The 22,500-nt window shown below is 48.2% G+C and overlaps 1 protein-coding gene across 1 annotated transcript in view; it reads right to left on the minus strand.

The window, feature by feature from the left end:
* dnah5 (dynein, axonemal, heavy chain 5) overlaps positions 1-22,500 on the minus strand; it is a 138,397-nt gene that overhangs the window by 60,162 nt on the left and 55,735 nt on the right. The window contains exons 44-58 of the mRNA XM_030370379.1: positions 20,830-21,024; positions 17,176-17,310; positions 16,257-16,364; positions 15,380-15,533; positions 14,736-14,882; positions 13,805-14,046; positions 12,282-12,458; positions 8,589-8,787; positions 8,160-8,302; positions 6,639-6,773; positions 5,715-5,837; positions 4,930-5,143; positions 4,112-4,335; positions 2,876-3,080; positions 829-1,001 (exon numbers count right to left, since the gene is read on the minus strand). Of these exons, the coding sequence (XP_030226239.1) occupies positions 829-1,001; positions 2,876-3,080; positions 4,112-4,335; positions 4,930-5,143; positions 5,715-5,837; positions 6,639-6,773; positions 8,160-8,302; positions 8,589-8,787; positions 12,282-12,458; positions 13,805-14,046; positions 14,736-14,882; positions 15,380-15,533; positions 16,257-16,364; positions 17,176-17,310; positions 20,830-21,024 (2,574 nt within the window). The remainder of the gene's footprint in view (positions 1-828; positions 1,002-2,875; positions 3,081-4,111; positions 4,336-4,929; positions 5,144-5,714; positions 5,838-6,638; positions 6,774-8,159; positions 8,303-8,588; positions 8,788-12,281; positions 12,459-13,804; positions 14,047-14,735; positions 14,883-15,379; positions 15,534-16,256; positions 16,365-17,175; positions 17,311-20,829; positions 21,025-22,500) is intronic.

Raw genomic sequence — 22,500 nt, forward strand, 5'->3', positions numbered from 1 at the left:
GCGAGTGAGTGAGTGAACGAGCGAGTGAGTGTGCGTATGTGCTTGCATGCTCGTGCAACAAAAACAGGACCGACATAAAAGCACTGCATATGCCTTCGCAGGAGGGCCATTGGACCGAGGGTATTCAATGGCCCTACTTTCTATTTCACAGCAAAACAATTTGCGGTTCCCACATCAAGGGTTTTTTCTCCAAAGCCACCAATATGGGAGCCCTCAGCATCATATCCACAACACGCAACACCAAACATGGTGTTTGAACACGAGGACTTGTAGGCAGTGTAGTGTTAAATGAATGTTCAGGCACACAGATGAAACCACTGACAGACAACGTGTTATCATTAGTGTCTTCATTACTTTGATTTAGCCATTTGGCAGACACAAATGGAATAACAGTGACATAATAAGCAGGTAGCGGTCTAGACATCTTGCTCAAGGATACCCACATCCATGAGCATCCTTGACTGTTCCTGGTAACACTGTGTATGTATGTTTATACTGTTAATGAGTTTTTTATTGTACTATTGTACTTATTTTACGGCTGTGAATGTGCTTGGCACTTGTTTCTATGAAAATCCTTACTTTTCCGACAGAGAAACATTGTTGTTTCTCTTCTTCTGAACATTTTTACTTATTGTAGCTCGCTTTGGATACAGGCGTCAAAAGCCAAATGCCCCTAAATGTAAATGTCAACGAAAACCGTCCCCCCCGTTTCCCCGCCCCTCACCCAACAGGTCGTCGAAGATGTCCCTCTGGGGGACGTGGGTGGTGATGAGGGTCTCGTACTCGGTCCGCTAAATGCCCCTTGATGTAAATGTAGTGTAAAGATACCTTGACCAGGTGCAGCACGGCGTCCCTGAAGAACACCATGTCCATTCCGGCCCCCCGGATGCTCTCGTTGTACTGGCCCAGGAACATGGTGAGGCGCTCCGTCAAGCTCTCGTACGACTCCACCGGCTCGTACACCTTGGGCATGTCGAAGTCCGAGTCCTCGGCCTCCTCGCCTGGGGGGGACACAACCACACGGACCAGGGGGGTACCGTGTTTGTTTTTAGTTAAGGCGTCAACTCGACAGCGTGTGTGTCTGCGTGGGTGTCAGTGTGTGTGTCTGTGTGTGTGTCTGTGTGTGTTTGTGTCGTGTCAGTGTGTGTGTCTGTGTGTGTGTCTGTGTATTTGTGTGGGTGGGTGTGTGTGTTTCAGTGTCAGTGGCAGTGTGTGTGTCTGTGTGTGTGTCTGTGTGTGTGTCTATGTATATGTGTTTGTGGGTGTGTGGGTGTCAATGTCGGTGGCAGTGTGCGTGTGTGTGTGTGTGCGCACGCGTGCGTGCGTTCGTGCGTGAGCGGACGAGTCGATGATGGCTCTGCCAGGATTGGTGCAGCGTAGGATAAAGACACGATAAAGGTTGTCGTGACGTGTGACGTATGAAACTATGAAAACGTTATTATTATTTACGTCGCTTTGCAGACCTGTGTGTGACCTGGCTGTATTAACCAACTTATTTAATCTGGTAATAAAGTGGAAGGACAGCTCGGCCAATCAAGGTGGACATTACTGTTCTGTACCTCGGCTTGAAAACAAGACACCAGTGGTAGACAACACAGACACGATACAAGAAGTGTCCCCACATAAAGTTCAGTGCAATAGGGACGTTTTCCGTAGTTTAGTGTCCGTATTGCAGTGGGGAAGGAGGTGTTTTTCCAGCATGATGTAGAGGTGAATATGGACTAGCACGGAGGGAGCAGCTTTGCTAACCTGACACATGGCCACATGGTTTGTTACACTGAACCATTTGGGAAGTGATCCTTGAAAACGGTTTGGATAGGGCAGGCACGTTATACTTGGCAGGTGTTTGGATGAACCATCTGTCTATCACGATCTATCACTTATCACGTAGATCACTTAGTTCATCATAGGACGCTGATGGTTTCAGACACAAACGCATAACTTGAGGTCTGGCAAAATGGGTTCTCCCGGGATGGTAATCTCGCAAATCCAGCTGCCTCGATTAAAGTTTGGCTGCTACTTGAGCAGAAAACTTTTCTGATCGATCCCAAACCCGCCCATCCTTGGAAGAAGACTTTTGATTAATATGTGACTTCCAAGTTTTGAGGTCTCAGGTGAAGCTTAATACTCAAGAACCAAGAAACTGATTAGCAAAGTGCTTTGGCACTGGATGTAGGGGATATCTGGGGAGGGGGTAAGAAATCATGGATCGACTTTGTTTTCCCATGCAACTGTCCTGAGCACTACATTAAGGTATTGTATGAATATTTAATGTGGGGTGTAGGGGATATCGCATGTTGTTCTGGGAATTATTGACACAGGTTCAACCCCTCTGTCTCCCTGGCAACATTACAATAATCAATACTACGCGATAAAAATATCTGAAGTATTACAGTTCTATTGTTTTGTTTTTTATCATCATTTTTAGTATAGAATCGTTTTCTTTTTTACATGTAAGGAGAGATTTTTTAAAACGTTTGAACTGATGTGGGTGAAATGTAATGACGCACGTAAATGCAGTAGACTCTCGAATCATACGACGATACATTAATTGCCGTATATTAATATAAAGCATCATTCCCCAACACAACACAACAATGTTCCCAGCGCAGCCGTGCAAACAGCCATACAAAACAGGTATCAACTGATTCTTGCAGTATATATATTCACGCACACACGCACGTACGCACGCGCGCGCACATGCACACGCACACAGACAGACAGACAGACAGACAGACAGACAGACAGGCAGGCAGAAAACAGACAGACAGACAGACAGACAGACAGACAGACAGACAGACAGACAGACAGACAGACAGGCAGACAGAAAACAGACAGACAGACAGACACACACACACACACACAACCACAGTACCTGTGGCTTCGGGGGCGTCTCGCAGGAAGTCCACAAAGTACGAGTCGTCGGCGCTGTCGGCGGCGCTCCTCGCGGCGTCCCCGCCGAAGTCCTCCTGCAGCAGCAGCTGGGCCAGGGCCTGGTCGAACCACGACACGTCCTCTGGCGTGGTGAAGCGGTCCGCGATCACACGCTGGCACTCGTGCTTCCAGAGGGACAGCAGGACCTGGGGGGAGGGGGGGGGGGGGGGGGGGGAGGGAAAGTGGATGTGGGGAGGGGGGGGGGAGGGAAAGTGGATGTGGGGAGGGGGGGGGGGGTCACCGTAGGGGGTGTTATGGATACGCTCTCTTATTTTGAAAATTTACATTTAGGGCATTTTAGCAGACGCTTTTATCCAAAGCGACGTACCGCTATTTATGCACACATTCATGGAGGATTCACAGGGCTGTGGAACGGCATGTTTATCCCTTACTTGAAGGATTCATGTCTATGGAATGGTTGCAGTATCGACTGGGATTCGCGATGTATTGAAACGTATAGCAAATAATTCAATAATGCTATCCTTGATCAGGTTTCGCACCTGCGCACCCTAGGAGGAGCCGGGGATTGAACTAGCGTTCTTCCGGCCAACCAGCGCTTCCTCCTGAGCTAATCCGACACACGCAGGTGCGAAACCTGATCAAGGATAGCATTATTGAGTTATTTGCTATTCGTTTCAGTACATCGCGAATCCCAGTCGATACTGCAACCATTCCATAGACATGAATCCTTCAAGTAAGGGATAAACATGCCGTTCCACAGCCCTGTGTCTAGACTGAACGGCCTTCATGTTTGAAGGATTAAACCTGCCCTGCCTCGCATAACAACTTGCTACTTCATGATTGTCTTTAAAGAATATATTTATCAATCAAAGGACAATACCAGTCTGGGTGATGAAACCATCAAGCCATCAAATTGGCTCTCCCGGCTTCACTAAAACCTCCCTTACCAGTATAATTTGTCAAAATTAGCTTCTACCTCCAACGCAGACGGCACCAACATAGCAATTTGGTGTTTGTGATTGAGACTTTGAGAGAGATTTCGTGAAGCACTTCACACCGCAGCGATCCACTTTCACAAACTCTGCATTGACCTTCCCTGTATTGATTCAGAGAACCAAAGTGCACTCGGGTTTCGATCTCCAAAAGTAGTTCCCCCCCCTAACCAGTGACCAACTCCCACTCCCACCCCTCGGGGGGGGGGGGGTCGTCCGCTCACCTGACGCGAGTGCACCACCTCCGCGGTGGTGTTGAGCATCCCCTGCCAGACGCGGGACAGGTCCCGCAGGTTGAAGACGTAGTGGAACTTGGCGGGCGTGGGCAGCATCTTGGCCTTTGTGGCCTGCCAGAGGCCGCGCGTCAGGGACACCAGGCGGGGCACGGCGCCGCGCACCTCCTCGCCGAAGCCCCGCCGGGCGCAGTAGTGGCCCACGCCGATGACCCCTGGGAGGGGGGACGGGACGGGGGTCAGAGGGTCAGAGGGGCGGGGCGGTGACGGCGCTCGAACCCAAACCCAAAGACGTTTTAAAGATGTGTTTTATACATTTTTACGCTTTATTCATGAAGAGGTAGACAGGAAGGTATGGGAGGGAGGGAGAGAGAGGGGAGATGGTACACGCTCCACCCGGTGAACCACCGGAGCACCCCCTCAACCCAAAGAGATGATCATGGTTATTGCTGCCCTGGCCTAGCACTGTCACCGTGTGTTGGAGGTGTCCGAGTACCCATCTTTTTATTGGTCATCTTTTTTTCTTACTTAATGCAGGGTGTTTTTCAAAGGTCCCGAGGGAATGCGTTACACTCTCTCCTCTCCAAACAAGGGCCGTTCGACTCCGGACTCAGAATGACCGTCTTTAACGACGAAGGACACCATTAAAGACCGAGAACACGCCAACGTTTGAATCTTCAAGGTCTTTAACGACGAAGGACATCGTTAAAGACCGGGAAAACGCAACCAGAGTTTGCATGGCGATCCGTCAGCGTGCGGTGACTGAGGTTGTGTACGATACGAGGTGTCCGGGGTGTGTGTGGGCTCACCGAAGATCTTGTCGATGGAGGTGTTGGAGGGAAGGGTGCAGTTGAAGATGCAGAACTGCCTCTTGAGCCGCTGGGGGATGTCGTTGCGCCCCCCGCCTGGGTGGCACATGGCAGCCAAGAAGGCGATGTCCACGATGTTGGTGAACTCCCCGGGCTTCTCCAGGTTGTAGAAGCCTGTTTGCTCCATCAGCTGCCGCACGATCTCGTTGGTGACCTGTGAAAAAGGAAAAAGAGAGCGTTACAGCACGACTCAAAGCACAGTGAATAAGAAATACAACAATTATTAAATATATGTGTTTTCTTCCAAGCGACATCCAGTGGCCTGAGTTGTAGTCACAGTAATATCTTGATGAAATGGTAGATGGACTGCATTTATATAGTGCTTTTCTAGCCAGTGGCCACACATAGCACGTTTACATTCACCCATTCGTAGATACAGTCACACACCGATGGCAGTGTCAACCATGCAAGGCGACAGCCAGCTCGCCGGGTGCAGTTAGCGTGAGTGAACACATAACAATTCATAGAGAATTCTCTGGATGGATTGACTCGTGGATGGGGGCGTTTAACTGAACTTTCTAGTTATATTATTGAGCGGCATTAGAAAAGTGACATAGTATATATTCAACCCTATTCCAAAAGTCAGCAATACTGTCCTACTTAACAACACAAAATATAGTACATAGAAGAGAATATAGAGAGAACGTATGTGCTGTGTGTAAATAAGTAATGTCAAAGAGCAGTCATTATTGGAAGTGGATAATGATTCTCAGGGAAAGCCAAACCTGGTCTCCCCACTCGTTGATGACGGGCATGTTGATGTCGTCGATGAAGACGGCCATCTTCTTGCCGGCGGGCGGGCCGTAGGTGGTGCCCATGCGCTTGTCCACGTAGCTCTCCACCGATCTCTAGAGGGGGAGCGAGCATCAGAACATAGCGGGCGTGAGGGGGACTCCACGGTGAATACACATCTGTTTGGTTTTGGATGAGAAAAATCACTCAAAAGGAGAAACGACAAATCAGATGCGAATAAAGGTTCAAATATATGACGCAAACCTTGTACACCTTCACACCGTTCTTGAAGAACATTATAACTTTATTAGAATTTGATTTCAAATTTTAACCGTTGCTCTTTGCTCTTTGAACTCTGAAATGATTGGGACCACAAAATGTATGAGATCATAAAAAAATGTACACTTATTGAGCAAATTGATAGCAACGGAAGCATTTACTACATCTGCTTCACTGCTTTAGAGTTCACAGACCAGGTCCATCGACGCCTACGTCAAGGGAACGGACATGAAACGGGGAACAAGACACAGAGACAGAGAATAAAAGATACCAAGCAGAGAATCAGGGTTCGTATCTATCCTGCGCTCGGGCCTAATTAATGATGACAGCCGGATCGATGCGAGCCTTCCTTGTGAAGCAACAGCAGCAGCCGCGATAACACTTTACTTCAACAAATGAATAAATAAATAAACATTCACACTACAGCCCCCTGGGCTTGCCTTTATTAATCATAGGCGGAGCACGGGGGGGGGTCTGGGAGAATCGATCGCCGCATCGTACCAGTCAATAACAATTTATTACGAGCTAACAGACAACTGGGATTCCTGGAGAGAAAGAGAGCACGACAAAACCAGCGCATAAGGCTGACCGAGACCTCAGCCATAGTGGGGAGACTGGACCTGAGGTTTTAGCGCTACCTGGAACATCAGCGGCGTGGTGGCGGAGGAGAAGTTGAGGATCTTGGCCATGTGCGTCTCTGGGTCGCTCCGGGACATGTAGGCCTTGATGATCACGGTCTTGGCGGTGCCCTGTTCCCCGATCAGCAGCACGGCCTGTCACAGGGGAAGGAGGAGGGAAAAACGGCAACAACATCAACAAAGAAGTATACATGGAAGAGATACTCGTTGACAATTGTGCAACAAAAAGTAACAAACAGAAAGAGTATTATTTACGCACCTAAAAAAAGCGGAGAAAATGTACGCCAAACATAAGAGGCTTGAGGGTCTTGACAGGTGGATTAGAAAAAATTCAGGAAGGTTTTATTATGCAGCTTTGCAAAAGAGTGAAGTTGGTTACTTTGTATCTCAATAAGAAATATGAAACAGTGATTTCGTCACTTTCTAAACTTCTGTGGTTGGGTTGGTAAAAGAAGCCTGAGGTGTTCTGGTTTGAATTTTAATATCATTTCTCTCTCTCTCTCTCTCTCTCTCTCTCTCTCTCTCTCTCTCTCTCTCTCTCTCTCTCTCTCTCTCTCTCTCTCTCTCTCTCTCTTTCTCTCTCTCTCTCAGTTAGTCCTTTTCTCTAATTCTGTTCTGTACTTGTGTGATTATTCTCCATCCATTATCTCAGCCCCCCACTGCATACCGTCTGCTACTCTATGTGCTTCTGTAAATAGCGGAGGCAAACCAAGAATCACTAATTTATTCCATTTATACTGTTCCGCCCTCATTTCATGGCCCTCTACTCTCATATTCTCTCTCTCTGTCTCTGTCTCTGTCTCATCCCCCCCCCCCCCCCACACACACACACACACACAGTGACACAGACACGTGGCACATCTTAAGATCAATAGCCCAGTTGCTGGGCTGCTTGGGTTCCAAATTATGTGGTCGATACTCTACTTACAAGCTAAACGCCCTGGCAGTCTGACCCATTGCCCCCCTTCCCACGGAGAGCTGTGTGTGTGTGTGTGTGTGTGTGTGTGTGTGTGTGTGTGTGTGTGTGTGTGTGTGTGTGTGTGTGTGTGTGTGTGTGTGTGTGTGTGTGTGTGTGTGTGTATGTGTGTGTGTGTGTTTGTGGCAGTCAGCATACAGGTGAGAGATCAAATGCCACCAACCTTCCCTACAATTTACGGTGGTTCTAGCTCGGGAAGGATAAGCATTGCAGACACAACATGCTTGCCTGCCCAGCTCGCTGGCTTACTTCCATGAAACAGTACCACCTCCACTCTACTCTATGCGCTTTTGGTACTTTGTTTTCCACTGCAGACAGTATCCCCCTCAGTGTCGCGGTAATAATTGTGATGCCGCATGAAACTGCCATGATGTCATCTTCACAAGTCAAGAAGATGAACAATGGAGGATATCTTAGGGATGCTGTTTTATTGGTTTGTCAACATTGTCTGTTGACAATGGCATCTTTGGATCGAAACAACTTCTAATAGTCCTACGACTCTTATATCCTCTCTCTTGTTGTACTCAGGTGGATTCCGTACGCACCTTGCCCTGCGAGGCGATGGTCTGGATGAGGAAGTCCGTCCGGACGTTGTCCACGTTGGGCACCAGGATGGATCCGTACTCAGGGGTCCAGTCCGAGGGGTAGACGTATTCCTCCATCCTGCTGCTCCAGTGTACCCACTGGCCTGGTGGGGGGTGAACGCTGAATGGTTAATGGAATGCATTTACAGTGCTCTTTTCCCACTCGGTTCTACGAACATCCTTACTGTACCGACAGCGATATATTATTTCTCTTTCTTCTGACAAATGTACTTATTCAGTCATTTTGGATAAAAGCATCTGCCAAATGCCCCAAATATAAATGTAAATGTATACATTTCTCTTTTTCAATCCTTGTTCTACTCTGTACGTTTTGCTGTGATGCCCAGACTTCCCGTTCCGGGGATCAGCAGACGGTCCGCGTTCCCCTACCGTCGGTGCTGACGTGGTAGTCGAACATGCAGTCCTCGCTGTCGGGGGCGACGGCGGGCAGGTCCAGCTCCACGTTGGCCCTCATCCAGCTCTCCATCTTCCGTCGGTCCCCCAGCTCGAGCAGGGCGCCCACGCTCCACATCAGAGCGAACACGTACAGCCGCTCCATGTGCAGCCGGGACACCTCCCCGCCCTGGTCCTGGCCCAGAGAAACACGGCCCAGAACGGTACGACAAACGGCAAGACTGAATGGACCGCATTTATGTAGGGTTTTTCTAGGGTCACTCAAAGTGCTGTACGATATTGCCCAACATAGACCCGGTCATACACACTTTCACACACCGATGGAGGTGTCGACCATACAAGGCGACAGCCAGCTCGTCGGGAGCAGTAAGGGTTAAGTGTCTGGCTCAGTGACACCTTGAAACTCAGCTCAGAAGAGCCAGGGATCGAACAAGCAACCTTTCGGTTACCAGCCAACCCCAATATAATTTCATTCAATCAGGCGTTGGGTTTAACCCGAGGGCGCCACGCACCACCCTGTATTACAACGAATTCTCCTCTACCTTACATCGTTATGTGGAGTTGGCCGATACGACTCAACTAAATCTGATTTCCTCGCGGCGTGTGACATTTTGAAAGCCTCTCCGGCGCCTACAACACGATGGACTTTGAGAACCATTCGGCCAGCGGCTCTTACAGGGCTTGACGCGTCCGAACACAAAGCCAAAGACCGCTGCCCTGTGGTTTCCCCACGGTGGTGGTGGCGATCCGGCGAAGGCTGGCTTCACTCGGGAGTACGCGCCACTCACAAGAGCCACTTTCCTTTGTTTGACAGCGCATGGCGTGACATCCTTTCCCCGCGAATCAATGGCAATGTCTGGACACCCCTCGTTCCGAGTGCTGCCCGCCCATGTCAATCCGGTGGATTGATTGCACATAAATCGCCGTATGAGCCCGGCAAACCATCCCTCTTTTATCCCCCTTTTCAGACCCTCGGCGGAGATGTTTTGGAGTGTGCACAGCGGCGACGGCGGCAGCAGCAGGTAAATGGTAAATGGAATGCATTTATAGAGCACTTTACTTTCCGGTGGCCACTTTAAAGATGAACTGCACTGAAATAATCAACATCGATAACGTGTTAGTTATGACCATTGTAAAAAAAATTACACACAAAAAAATATTAGAAAAATCAATATATAGCTTTTTTTAGCAACAAAAGAAAATGCGTCTTTTAGTATTAGAGCGCCGATGACGTCACTGGCATGGTAGCACTAGGTCGTTGCTGCAGACACGCGAACGGCTTCTACACTTCTACGCTTCTACACAAATAGTGATTTTAATACGGCTGGTTACGCGTTTGAGCCTGTGAGGGACATGCCTGTAGTGTCTGACTGCCACCCGGTGGAGAGGGATCAATTTCAGGCTCCAGCTCCACCTTCGGATCGTGTGGGTGTGACTGGTGTGCGTGTGGGTGCTGCCGGAGCATGGACACTGCCATTGAATCGGTCTGCTGCCGAGAGGTCCCGGTCAACCTTGACCATCTAATGGTGGGATTAGGTTGCATAACCCTGCAGAGGGCATTTCGGATGCTGTGCGGCGAGAGAGAGGTTTTGGAAGTGGCCATGCTCTCTCTAAGGGAAGTCCGAGCGGAGACACTGGAGCGCCCCATAAATAGCAACCAAGTAACAAGGCGAAAACGATCTTTCTCCCTCCATTTTCCTTTGATGCGTTTCAGGAATATCTCCGTAAAGACGGACTCATTGCGGAAACGCAACGAGCTGTAAATTAAATTGACCAAGGGGCCGTATTTAAAGCTACAAAAATAATACACCCTCATTTCATGGCCCTCTACTCTCATATTCTCTCTATCTGTCTCTGTCTGTCTCCCCCCCCCCCCCCCCCCCCCCCCACACACACACACACACACACACACACACACACACACACACACACACACACACACACACACACACACACACACACACACACACACACACACACACACACACACACGTAGCACATCTTATGATCAATAGCCCAGTTGCTGGGCTGCTTGGGTTCCAAGGATGTGGTCGATACTCTACTTACAAGCTAAACGCCCTGGCAGTCTGACCCATTGCCCCCCTTCCCACGGAGAGCTGGGACCAACGTGTGTGTGTGTGTGTGTGTGTGTGTGTGTGTGTGTGTGTGTGTGTGTGTGTGTGTGTGTGTGTGTGTGTGTGTGTGTGTGTGTGTTTGTGTGTGTGGCAGTCAGCATACAGGTGAGAGAACAAATGCCACCAACCTTCCCTACAATTTAAGGTGGTTCTAGCTCGGGAAGGATAAGCATTGCAGACACAACATGCTTTCCTGCCCAGCTCGCTGGCTTACTTCCATGAAACAGTACAAAAAAAAAACTAGAACTTTCAACGCAACTCCAACGTCGCTTCCGGCGTCCACACGAATCCTAACACGAAACCGCATAGGTCCAGTTTTATTTGAAACCACCCTGGGACCATGGACCTATTAAACAACATGGTTTATTATCTGCCTAATAACATGGTTATTAAAGACATGGTTTCACAAAAAAATCGGCTCCGGGTGGACGGGACCTGAAAGACATGTTAGATGCACTTTGGGAGATACATCCGCGGATGAGCATAGATGCGAGGCGGATTCACGAGTGACACGTTTACTTTAGATGGATGTTGGAGGTTTACTTTCTGGTGGATGTTGATGGATATTGCATAGATGGATATTGCACAGATACATACTATGAAACCACTTCTTCAAGTTTAACTCCCTCTGCATCAGCAATCGGCTAGTCGGCGAACATCAGGGTGAGTAGAAAGGGAGATTTGTGGAATTTGTTTACAGACCCGCCGTGGTTTAATTAGCAGCTTGGAAACATAGATCTGTGATATCGTCCGAGTAATAGTTTATACACTTTATGGTCGGAATGCTAGCTTGTGGAGATTGACATGACGGGCTATCGGAGGGTTAGTCAGTTTTAAGGCTGCCAGCCATGTATTAAGGAGTGGTTTCCTATTCAAAGGTAGCCTGTGGAAATGGATGATTAACCCAGCTGCCTTGGCCCTATATAATTCATTACTGCAGCCAGGGCAATGCAATAAGAAGATCCTCCTGTAGACCTGGTTGTTTGCTTTTCCGTAGCCATTTCAGCGAGCCTCAGAGCCTGACTCAATACCTGGTATGGCTGATAGAGAGTAGGAGGAGTTTACCATGCCAGTGAACTAGCTGATTGTTGAAATCCAACATGGCGGCGCCCTGTAACACTTTCACCGTACAATTTAATCCCTTTTAGCAAGTTCAGCCATTTTTTAGTTATTCTACCAATGAGAAGGCAGACAATACATCTGTTATATCAACTAAACTTCAAATTTCAGTTCAGGTCATCTTTAAACGCTTTACAGTATCGCCTAACGTACAACCATTCATGCACACATTCACACACCGACGGTGGAGTCAACCATGCAAAACGACAGTCAGCTCGTCGGGAGCAGTTAGGGTGAGTTGCTTTGCTCAGGGACACCTCGACACAGCTAGGAGGAGCCAAGGATCGAACTAGCAACCTTCCGGTTACCAGTCAACCCGCTCTACCTCCTGAGCCGCATGCCCCCACATGATGTTTTGGAGGTACTTTTCTCCACGGCGTCGGCCACTAGGATTCGGGGGGGGGAAGGGTCGTACCTTGGGCGGGATGAGGCCCTGCAGCATGTTGATGCTCTGCATGATGACGAAGGCCTCCAGCAGCTCCATCTTGAACTCCAGGGACTGGGTGCTGAAACGGTAGAGCTCGGGGAAGGAGGCCGAGAAGAGTGCCCGTAGGACATGGCCCTCCTGGGGAGAGCGCTTCTTCAGCCAGCCCTGGGAGGGGACGGAAGATAAAGATAATAATAATAATAATACATATGATTTATATAGCGCTTTTTTCAGTAATCAAAGAGGCTTGACAGAGTGAACACAAAATACAATTATTTATAAGAACGTGTTTTGGTAAGAAGATGAGAAAGGAGGAAGGGGAGCGAAGGGAACGGGGTTATGTGGTGAAAGCAATCTTAAAGAGGTGGGTTTGGAGGGCCTGTTTAAATGAGGGAGTGTGCTAGCCTGTTGGTTGTGGTTGGGGAGGGAGTTCCAGAGAGAGGGGGTGTGGCCACTGAGAAGTCCCTGTCAGCCCAGAAAGGGGGTAGTATCACAAGATTGGCAGATAGTATCCTCTGTGTATGGCATGGTAGAATGTGTTTATTTAGGCCCTAAAAGGGAAACTCGATGCTACCAAACCCGAATACACTTTAGGATGTTGACAACAAGAATGGTGTTTGGGAGACGAACAGGCAAAACTGATATAGAAAAACTAAATGGAGGGGGAATGTACAGCAATATGCAAAGCAATCGCGACGCACTCCCAAACTGGAGTACATACAAAAGTTCATAGTTCTAATTGACAAAAACATCAACGTCAACATGGTTGTCGACCAACAGCAAAAACAGCAGCTGGTACAAAAGGCTCTTGGGTATTCTCAATGTAGCAGTTAGCATGATGAGCTAGACGTGTCTGTTCAATGGTGGGACTGTTCATGCTTTAGTGCGTTCACACACTGATCTGTTGAGATTGAGTTTCAGCTTGCACGGCGGGTAGATGGAGGGACAAGACATGCAAAACCAAACATGCAAGATAATCACACGCTGACTCGTGTAATTGTTCAACTGGAATGGGTCAACATGTGTGCATTGCATGCATAACACTGGCATTAAGTCTTCCGCAAGAAGGAATGCACACGTACACACACAGACACACACACACACACAAAATGTAAAAGTAATTACAACTTTGAACTCTGGATCGTCTTCAAACAACCAATGAGTCATAGTCACGAGATTGGAATTGGATTGCATTTAACAGTTTGACACCCCATTAATTCTCTTCATTATGAACATATAATTTGTCTACACAAATAGAAGCTATTTCAAAATCGTAATTTACTACCATCATGACTGAAATTCAATTTCCTGCAACCTCCGCAAAAGGTGTCAAAAACTATCAACAACAAAGTGAAATACAGTCAGGGTGAGGTGCCTTGCTCAGGGACACCTCAACACTCCAGCGAGGAGGAGCCGGGGATCGAACTAGCAACCTTGCGGTTACCAGCCGACCCGCTCCACCTCCTGAGCTGCTGCCGCCCTCTCTCCCAGTGTGTTTCCCAGGCACCCACCTCCAGGATGGGACTCCAGCTCAGCACGGAGGAGCTCATGAACACCATGCCGTTGCGGGACACGGTGGCCGGGGAGGCGTTCTCGATGTTGTGCGGCTCGAACACCACCTTGCAGTTGGGCGCCATCGGGATGCGGTCGCCGTTGGCCAGCGTCAGCGTCTTGTTGTCGTCCAGCACCGAGTTGAGGTTCTCGATCCAGATGGCGTCCACGGGCCCGTCCAGCACGATCCAGATGTGTTCCCCTGAGCAGGCACCGACGGGGTCACATGACACTTCTCAATCACTCTGCTAAACCTTCAGGGAGGGGGCGGGAAACTATAATCGAGTATAGGGATGCCTGGCTGAGGTGATAAATAGAGGACAGATCCTCTATTTGAATTGATGTGTCCACATTATGCCGTGTGAGTGTAGGGGGGGGCATGGATTCAGACCTCGCTCTCAGGTGTACCAGCTGACATTGAGATGTATGAGTACACTTTTACACATTTCCCTGGTGAGAGGTAGGTGCGAAGCCGATACGTTCCTCTGGGATATTTAACCCTAGATGTAGTTAAAATAGGTTATTTTTATCACTTTGTTTGTAGACAGAATTCAGGGTAGGTGTAAAAAAACGGTTCCACCAGAGAAATGACAAAGGTAACAACACCAAAAGTGCAAATTCTGGACACAGTTCAAATAGATTTCCTATTTGTAACGCACAACTTACATTACACTGTGTTACGTCAGTTGAAAGTTAGGCAGCTCCAGAGGACAAAATCCTACATGTGAGAAGTGTCCACACATTATGCTGTCTGAGTGTAGGGGGGGGCAGTGATTCCGACCCCAATCTTTCGGACATTTCCCTGGTGAGAGGTTTCGGTAGGTGCGTAGCTGCGGCGGTCCTCCTTGATAGAGGCGATCTTAGGTCCTCCTAGCCTGTTGGAGAGCTGACCTTTCTTGGCCCTGAGCGTCTTCCTCCAGAGGGTGGAGAAGATGCCGTCGGTCCAGTCGTTGGTGGCCACGTCTAGCCGCCCGAACATCTGAGGGGCGGTGATGGCCTTGGGGTTCATGCGCATCTCTCTGTGGGGCTGGCCGCAGTCTGGGGGCCACACACGCACACACACACACACACACACACACACACACACACACACACACACACACACACACACACACACACACACACACACACACACACGCACACACACATGCGCACACGACTGAATTACTTATTTATTTGGTTGATTTAATGTACAAAATTCAAGGGCAACCTGGAAGGAATCTATGCCGAACCGCTTGTAGTCTCCCTCCTGGGGACGCTGCCGTTGACAGAAGCGCCACTGGTGTGATCATACTATCAGTTTTAATAAATACGAGTCGGGATTCCATCAGTGTACATCCACTTTGTAATCCTATCCCTATCAGCTGTTTCTGTTAGTCAGTGTGGTTGAAAGCAAACAGTGAAACAGCATTCACCCTGTATAGTGCTCACACACACACACACACACACACACACACACACACACACACACACACACACACACACACACACACACACACACACACACACACACACACACACACACACACACGCACCTGTCATGGCCCTCATCAGGGTGTGTATGCAGGTGGTCTTCCCAGCGCCGCTGGGTCCTAGTGCCATCATGCCGTGGCGCACCCTCTGAGTCTCGTACAGCTGGATCACCTTCAGCTTCCAGGGGGGGTGGCTTATCAGACCAGCGTCCTCAACCTGGGTGGATGGGGACAACACATGCCGACAGGACTCAAACACCCAGAATGCAATGCAGGATTCGTTCCCTCTCCCTACAGTTAAAGGTGCCTGTGATTGGTCAGATAAGAGAACAACGCTCTTAACTTAACAGTTATCTTACCGTATATAACTGTTTTCTTAAACCTCAATCATACACCAAAACAGAAGCACCTTCTGATGTAAATTAGCTAATGTAACTATTGAGAGTATGAGATGATGGCGATAATCCCGTTCCTTTCGCAGTGCGCCACACAGTAGGTAGGATTTGTTTGAATACAAACATCACTCATAGGATACCGTCGCGAGCATAAGGGTTTATTATGAGAGACGAGGTCCCAGCCTCAGTCTGAACCGAGGGATGAGTTATGGAGATCTACAGTCAATCATTCAGACCCTGAGGCATGAATGATGGAGTGCTGATGACCACCAGGCCCACAGCTCCCGGGCTCACCCTGTTTTGAATAGGCAAATGCCCTGCTTTTATTACTTTCCTACGTTCATTCTTTCTCTTTCATTATTTCTTTCCTTCTTTCCTCTTCCCTACTTTTGGAACTGTGTTGTTATTTAATCTCTTCCCCCCCACACACACACACAGGCACACACACCTCACACAAACACACACACACACACACACATACACATGCAAACATACACCCCCCCCCCACACACACACACAGACATACAATTGCATTGGGCTCCCACCTGTACGTCGATAGCGGTCTCCAGTTTTGGGTAGCCTGCTTTGTCAAGCTGGATCCCCGGGAAGAGGTCCTCAATCAAGCTCAGAAACAGAGGCTCATCCTCATCAATCTGAAACGCACACACACACACACACACACACACACACACACACACATACACCGAGCACTTACACACAAGCACACACACACACACGCATGCACACAAATATGAGCACACACACACATGCGCGCACACACACACACACACACACACACACACACACACACACACACACACACACACACACACACACACATCAGATCAGTCGGAATACGACAACAGACTGGGGCTGTAACTATACCCCATCCATCACGGTACAGGGAACATTAGCCTTGCTTCTCCAGTGGCGTAGCGATAGAAAACATGTCGTTAAAATAGATGCAGAACAATAAGACAGTCGTTGTCCTTTAATCACATCCTTCCCAACCGACGTTCCCATCTCTCCATGATGATCTTCTCAATTTTCATTTAAGGTCCCGTGGCATGCCCCCAGGTGAGGTGTGCTTAGCCGCTACAAGCCGTTTTGGAAATCTGCCCCTTATGACATCACAGGTGGGCGTGTCCACCTAGATGTGTGACGGATAGATGAGCAACGTTTGCCACAGTCCACTGGGTAGGCTGGTAGACTGATCCATCCAGCACACATCTCGGTGGAAACGCTCACCTGGGATGTCATAAGGAACAGATTTCCAAAACGGCTTGTAGCGGCTGATCACACTCACACCTGTTGGCATGCCATGGGACCTTTAAGGGAGACGGGAGCATCGGTTATTCTGCTCCATGCTGTGAGCGACCAAAACCATCCATTGCAGTCACACGTTACACTATGAATGTCTGACTGAGGTTCAAACGTGGGCAGTGGTGGCGGTGTGGCACGGACCAGTTTGGAGAGATTCATGTCCCGGAGGACCCTCATGACGATGGTCGACTCTGTGTCGTTGGGATTGGCCCGCTTGGCTGCTCCGAGGGTCCGCAGCACGGACAGGATGTTACGCAGACCGAAGTCGTAGTGCACCTGGAAGCACAACACATACATATGATTACGAACACACACACACACACACTCAATGAACATAGTAATATAGGATCACATCCGGCAATGCTGTGTGTGTGTGTGTGTGTGTGTGTGTGTGTGTGTGTGTGTGTGTGTGTGTGTGTGTGTGTGTGTGTGTGTGTGTGCGCGCGCGCGTGCGTGCGTGTGTTTGTGTGTGGTTCCACACGAGGAATGGCAAAAACACCTTTGTCCTGTGTTATGACTACGTTGCTTTTCTATTCATCTATCTATTGTGTAAGCCTGGGTTTTAAAACGGTATTGTCTGCGAAAAAAGGTTTTCTGAGGATCTTTGGTTCCAGTGGTTAGTTGGACCCACGTGGGTCTGGTCTGCAGAGGGACCAGACGGGGAGATTTAGTCAGCTTCAAAGCAGGGCTATGGATTAGTTGGACGTGGATAAAGTCGAAGCAACAACATCAGAGTTTCCCCAAAGGTGTAACAGCGCCGACATCCTGTTCCAGTCTGTTGTAGTGGACACTGCCTATGCATACCAATGACCTTATAGATTTACAGAACGGTACCGACTTCTGAAGAAAAGCAAAATATTTCACCGCGCAGATTAAGCAGCAATCTGCATTTATCAAACGTTTGATGCAGATCCACTAATCCGATGTTGAAAACAAGGGGGAAGAGAGAGAGAGAGAGAGAGCAGATCCTTCCTTAATCCATGCAGGGCTTCTGGCTCCGAATCAGCTGAGAGAGACTGATGTCTGCCCTTCAAAAAGCAACATTAAAAACCTGTGCCACTCAGCAAGTGCAAATCATCAAGGTTTACCTTGTTTCTCATTCCGTCAGTCACACAATTAAAGCCAGGAATTAAAAAAGATATGTTGAAACAAATAAATGATTAAAAGTGAATATGACTAGTAGATTGATAGACATCTTGGTGGGGGAGAGGGAGATAAGGCACGTCGAATGGGATGCAAATACCCCGAAACTCCAGGACACGCAGGGGAACATCTCGTTCCTACTGTAGACGTTAGACACGGAATTCCCTGATGGATTTAAATGAAAAATTTAAATCTTTCTTTGAACATCTAGCTGGTTTAGATAACAGTCTGCTAACAAATTCCTCAGATAGAGTCTTCCATATCGCCGCAGTACGAAAATTATAATGATGATGTTTGTGCTTGTTAGCTATTTTGTTCTGCCACATTATAAAACGTTAATTACCACATTAAAATTACAATATGAAACAGGATGCCTGTCTTCATTTACTTCTCTCTTCCCAAGTGATTAACCTATGTAGCCTAAATAGATGGAAAGAGCTAAGATTAGCATTTGACTATAATTTAAATCAATGTAAACAGACAGATATAGCCATGATAAGCACAACAGTTGACTCAACAAAAACTGATGTAAATACAAAGATCCTTTTTAGGGGATGAACTGCTTTAAACAGATCAGTAACATATAAAGCTTAACCATAAAGCTAAGATTGGCGCAGTAGCTAAAGTATTTCGTCAGTCAGGCAAACGACTGGCCTACCGACGTCGGTGAAACGGGCCATTCTAAACCTCCCCCGTCTTGCAGGGTTAAAATCGAAGGCCCGCCCCTCCTCGGCGGAGCATGTTATTGGGTTTGTTACAGACACCATGTCGAGATCTCCATCGACCCAGATTGATTTCATAGTGAAAATAGCTTCGTCCAGCAGCTCTATCCGCGGAGAGACCACCTATGGATCCGCCTCGCTGGTGGTGGGTGTGTGCGCCGCAGCCGAGCAGCTGCAGTGCCTCCGGCGAATTCGACAACAACAAAAAGACACACAAACTCAATGTGACGTATAAAGGATAGGTTGTTTGCTTGAGGAGGATGCCATCACACCAGCTGTCATACACAGAGGGGGAGGGGAGCTCTGCAACCAATGAGCCAAGCTTTTCCCATGAAATAAACGGCAGAGCAGATACCATCCGTATGGGTGGCTGCCGTTAAATCCTGCAGGCTACTCCCCCCTCGCCGAGGGTTAGACGCCTCCTACGACACTGGGCCCCTGGAGACGCGGGGCGCCTCCAGCCTTGAGAGCAGGTAAGAGGAGGAAGACGGACACATCGTCATCCTCCTACAACAACAAAAAACAGCCACTTTGTACACGCTTAGTGGAATCACCTAGGGGAACGAAATACCTCACGAGTCATAACATGCTGAGATTGCGCCAAATGGTTCTCTTTTAGGTTCCTGGTGCCACCAAACTCAAGAGGCACACCTTTTGCTGCCTGCTACGCTGACTATACTCTGCAGTCGGCTGCTGTCGGCTGCTGTCGGCAAAATGGCGATGTACCAAACTGAACTAGAACTAAATACTCCTTACCTGGCAGGATAAAGGTTTAAGACAATGCAGACGAAACACACACACATACACACACACACACACACACACACACATAAAACACATATATCTCATCCGTACGACAATGAGTGTTTAAGACTCATCTTGAGCATCTCCACCCAGATGGTGGAAAAACCAACAAAACAAATGAAGACAATTGTGTCAAATTGCACGTGATCCAAGCATTTCAAGCACACTGATGAGCAGTGTTTTTCAAGCTTAAAAGCCTAACTCTAATTGCTCAACAATTTGACGGCCATGTGCGGAAATTCTGCTCATGAAGCCTGATGCACACACCATCTGATTGTGAAGTGTTGCCCTGAGGTCACGAACATGTTTATAGTTGACACACATATCCAGCCAACATAAACATGTAATTTTCCCATTTTTTAAGACCACAACACCACATAATTACACCGTCGATTCTGTGCCAATCTACAGAAAATTTCCCAAGGGTTCGCAGGCACACGGTAGTGCAAAAGTGTGTAATTAACACATTTAAACGGGCTTGAGATACACGTGTCATTTCTTCCCGTTTGAACGCATTAGTTTGTCGACGGTTGTGAATCGTGAGGAGTGTGTGCAGCCATCACCGGCACCGCACTCACACACTCAGAGATCACCTGCATTGCAGCATTGATCCCCAGCTTCATGTATCATGACCTACAAACTTCAACAATAAATCGGCTTTCTGCATCGCTATCACCGTTTACATTTAGGGCATTTAGCCCTAACGCTTTTATAATTTGTCAGAAGAACAACCCCCCGGTGTCCTTTGTCTGGAGGAGCTCAGTAAAAGCCTCCTAGGTGGAGTGTAGCAACCGACATTGTTACTGACTTGTAGCAACCAACAGTATTACACAACCGACATTATAGCAACCGTAGCAACAACATTGTAGCAACCGTAGCAACCGACATTGTTACACAACCGACATGTAGCAACCATAGCAACCGACATTATAGCAACCGTAGCAACCAACATTGTTACACAACCGACATTGTAGCAACCGACATTGTAGCAACCGTACCAACCGAAATTGTAGCAACCGTAGCAACCGGCATTGTTACACAACCGACCTTGTAGCAACCGTACCAACCGACATTGTTACACAACCGACAATGTAGCAACCGTAGAAGAAGTAAAAGCGAGCCACACCTGTTTGGACAGCTGCTCCTCACACAGCTTGTAGAGGGTGAAGAACTTGCGGGCCAGCTCCATGTTGTCTATGAAGCCACAGCTGGCCAGCTTCACCCTGATGATGATCTGCCGGTCCGGGACCATCATGGCCACCGAGCGGAAGCTGATCTTCAGGTTCTCCGGGAGCTCCTGGCGCCCGGCATAGCCCGGGTTCTGTCCGGGGGGGAGAAGGGGGGGGGAGAGAAGGGGGGGGGGGAGAAGGTTGCGGACATCTTTATTTGCTCAGAATTAAACAGTAGTGAAGAAGGCTGGATACGTGAGTTAACTAACTGTGTAGGCACTTTGTCGGTCTCCTTTATGGACGACTCAGAGATACATTGTTGATCGGACGCAGAATTAACTTTTGAACCTACTACTTTTGTCTACTCGTCAGATTTATCCACGGTCGGGTCCACTTGGGAGGGCGGCCATGTTTGATGATGAGGTTCATGAATGACGGACGAAGCCACACAGGAGGTGGATATAAGTATGTTTCTTGAGTGTGTCGCACATCCGATATGACATCGGATAGCAGTTCACAAGACCAATGTAGTTTCTCTATCGAATGGGACCCCCCTATAGTGTGTGTTCAAACGTGGTTTATACGGAGCTCATGGGAACATATGGGGCTAGTAGGCACTGTGCCTTGTGGCTACACAGGTTTGATTCTTGAGCTGCGGTGCATATGCTATATGTCATTCCCTCTCTTCTTCCACCCATTGATCTTTCCATAAAGGCATGAAAGGCCATGCATGCATTTTAATTAAGAGTAAACAGATGTTTAATCACCATGCGGTTTTAGAGCACAGGAAACAATGAAAGAAGCAACCTGTGTCTTTGACACAGGAGCTTTCTCTATGATATTTCAGTAGGTTGTTCCGATATTGATGCCATCGGGTCAATAACAAAAGCTAATATAGTAGTAACCATATCTTTGATGAAGTCAATAGCTTGAAGTCTGCATAGTCCCGCAGGAGATGGATCAGAGAGTAACATAGCTCACCGTACACACACACACACACTCACACACGCACGCACACATTGACAGGCACTGAGAGACACACACACGTGCAGAATCACACATTGACAGGCCCTGCGATGCACACACACGCGTGCACACACGCACATACACACACACAATCACATAAAGAAAGGCACTGCGAGGCACACACATGCACACAAAATCACACATCGACAGGCACCTCAAGGCACACACACACATACACAATCACACATCGACAGGCACTGTGAGGAAAACACACACACACACACATCAACAGGCACTGCGAGGCACACACACACACACACACACACACACACACACACACACACACACACACACACACACACACACACACACACACACACACACACACACACACCACAATTTAAAAGCCAACCCAACTAACCAAATCGTGAATGATTGAAGAAGGTCTTCCCAAAGATCGCGCTTCCCAAAGCAAAGAGTATTCCATCGAGGTAGTATGCACACAGGTACCGGCCAGAGGTTTTTCTGAGATTTTTATGTTATAAACGGGAACCGATATTATGAGGGTTCCCCCCCAATGGAAGGTTCCTCAACTGGTTCAAAGTGTGTGTGGGGGGGACGGACAGAGGTTACTTTCGTTAATTTCACGATTACTTACATTC

The sequence above is a fragment of the Gadus morhua genome, chromosome 11 (genome assembly GCF_902167405.1).
Source record: "Gadus morhua chromosome 11, gadMor3.0, whole genome shotgun sequence".
Taxonomy (NCBI): domain Eukaryota; kingdom Metazoa; phylum Chordata; class Actinopteri; order Gadiformes; family Gadidae; genus Gadus; species Gadus morhua.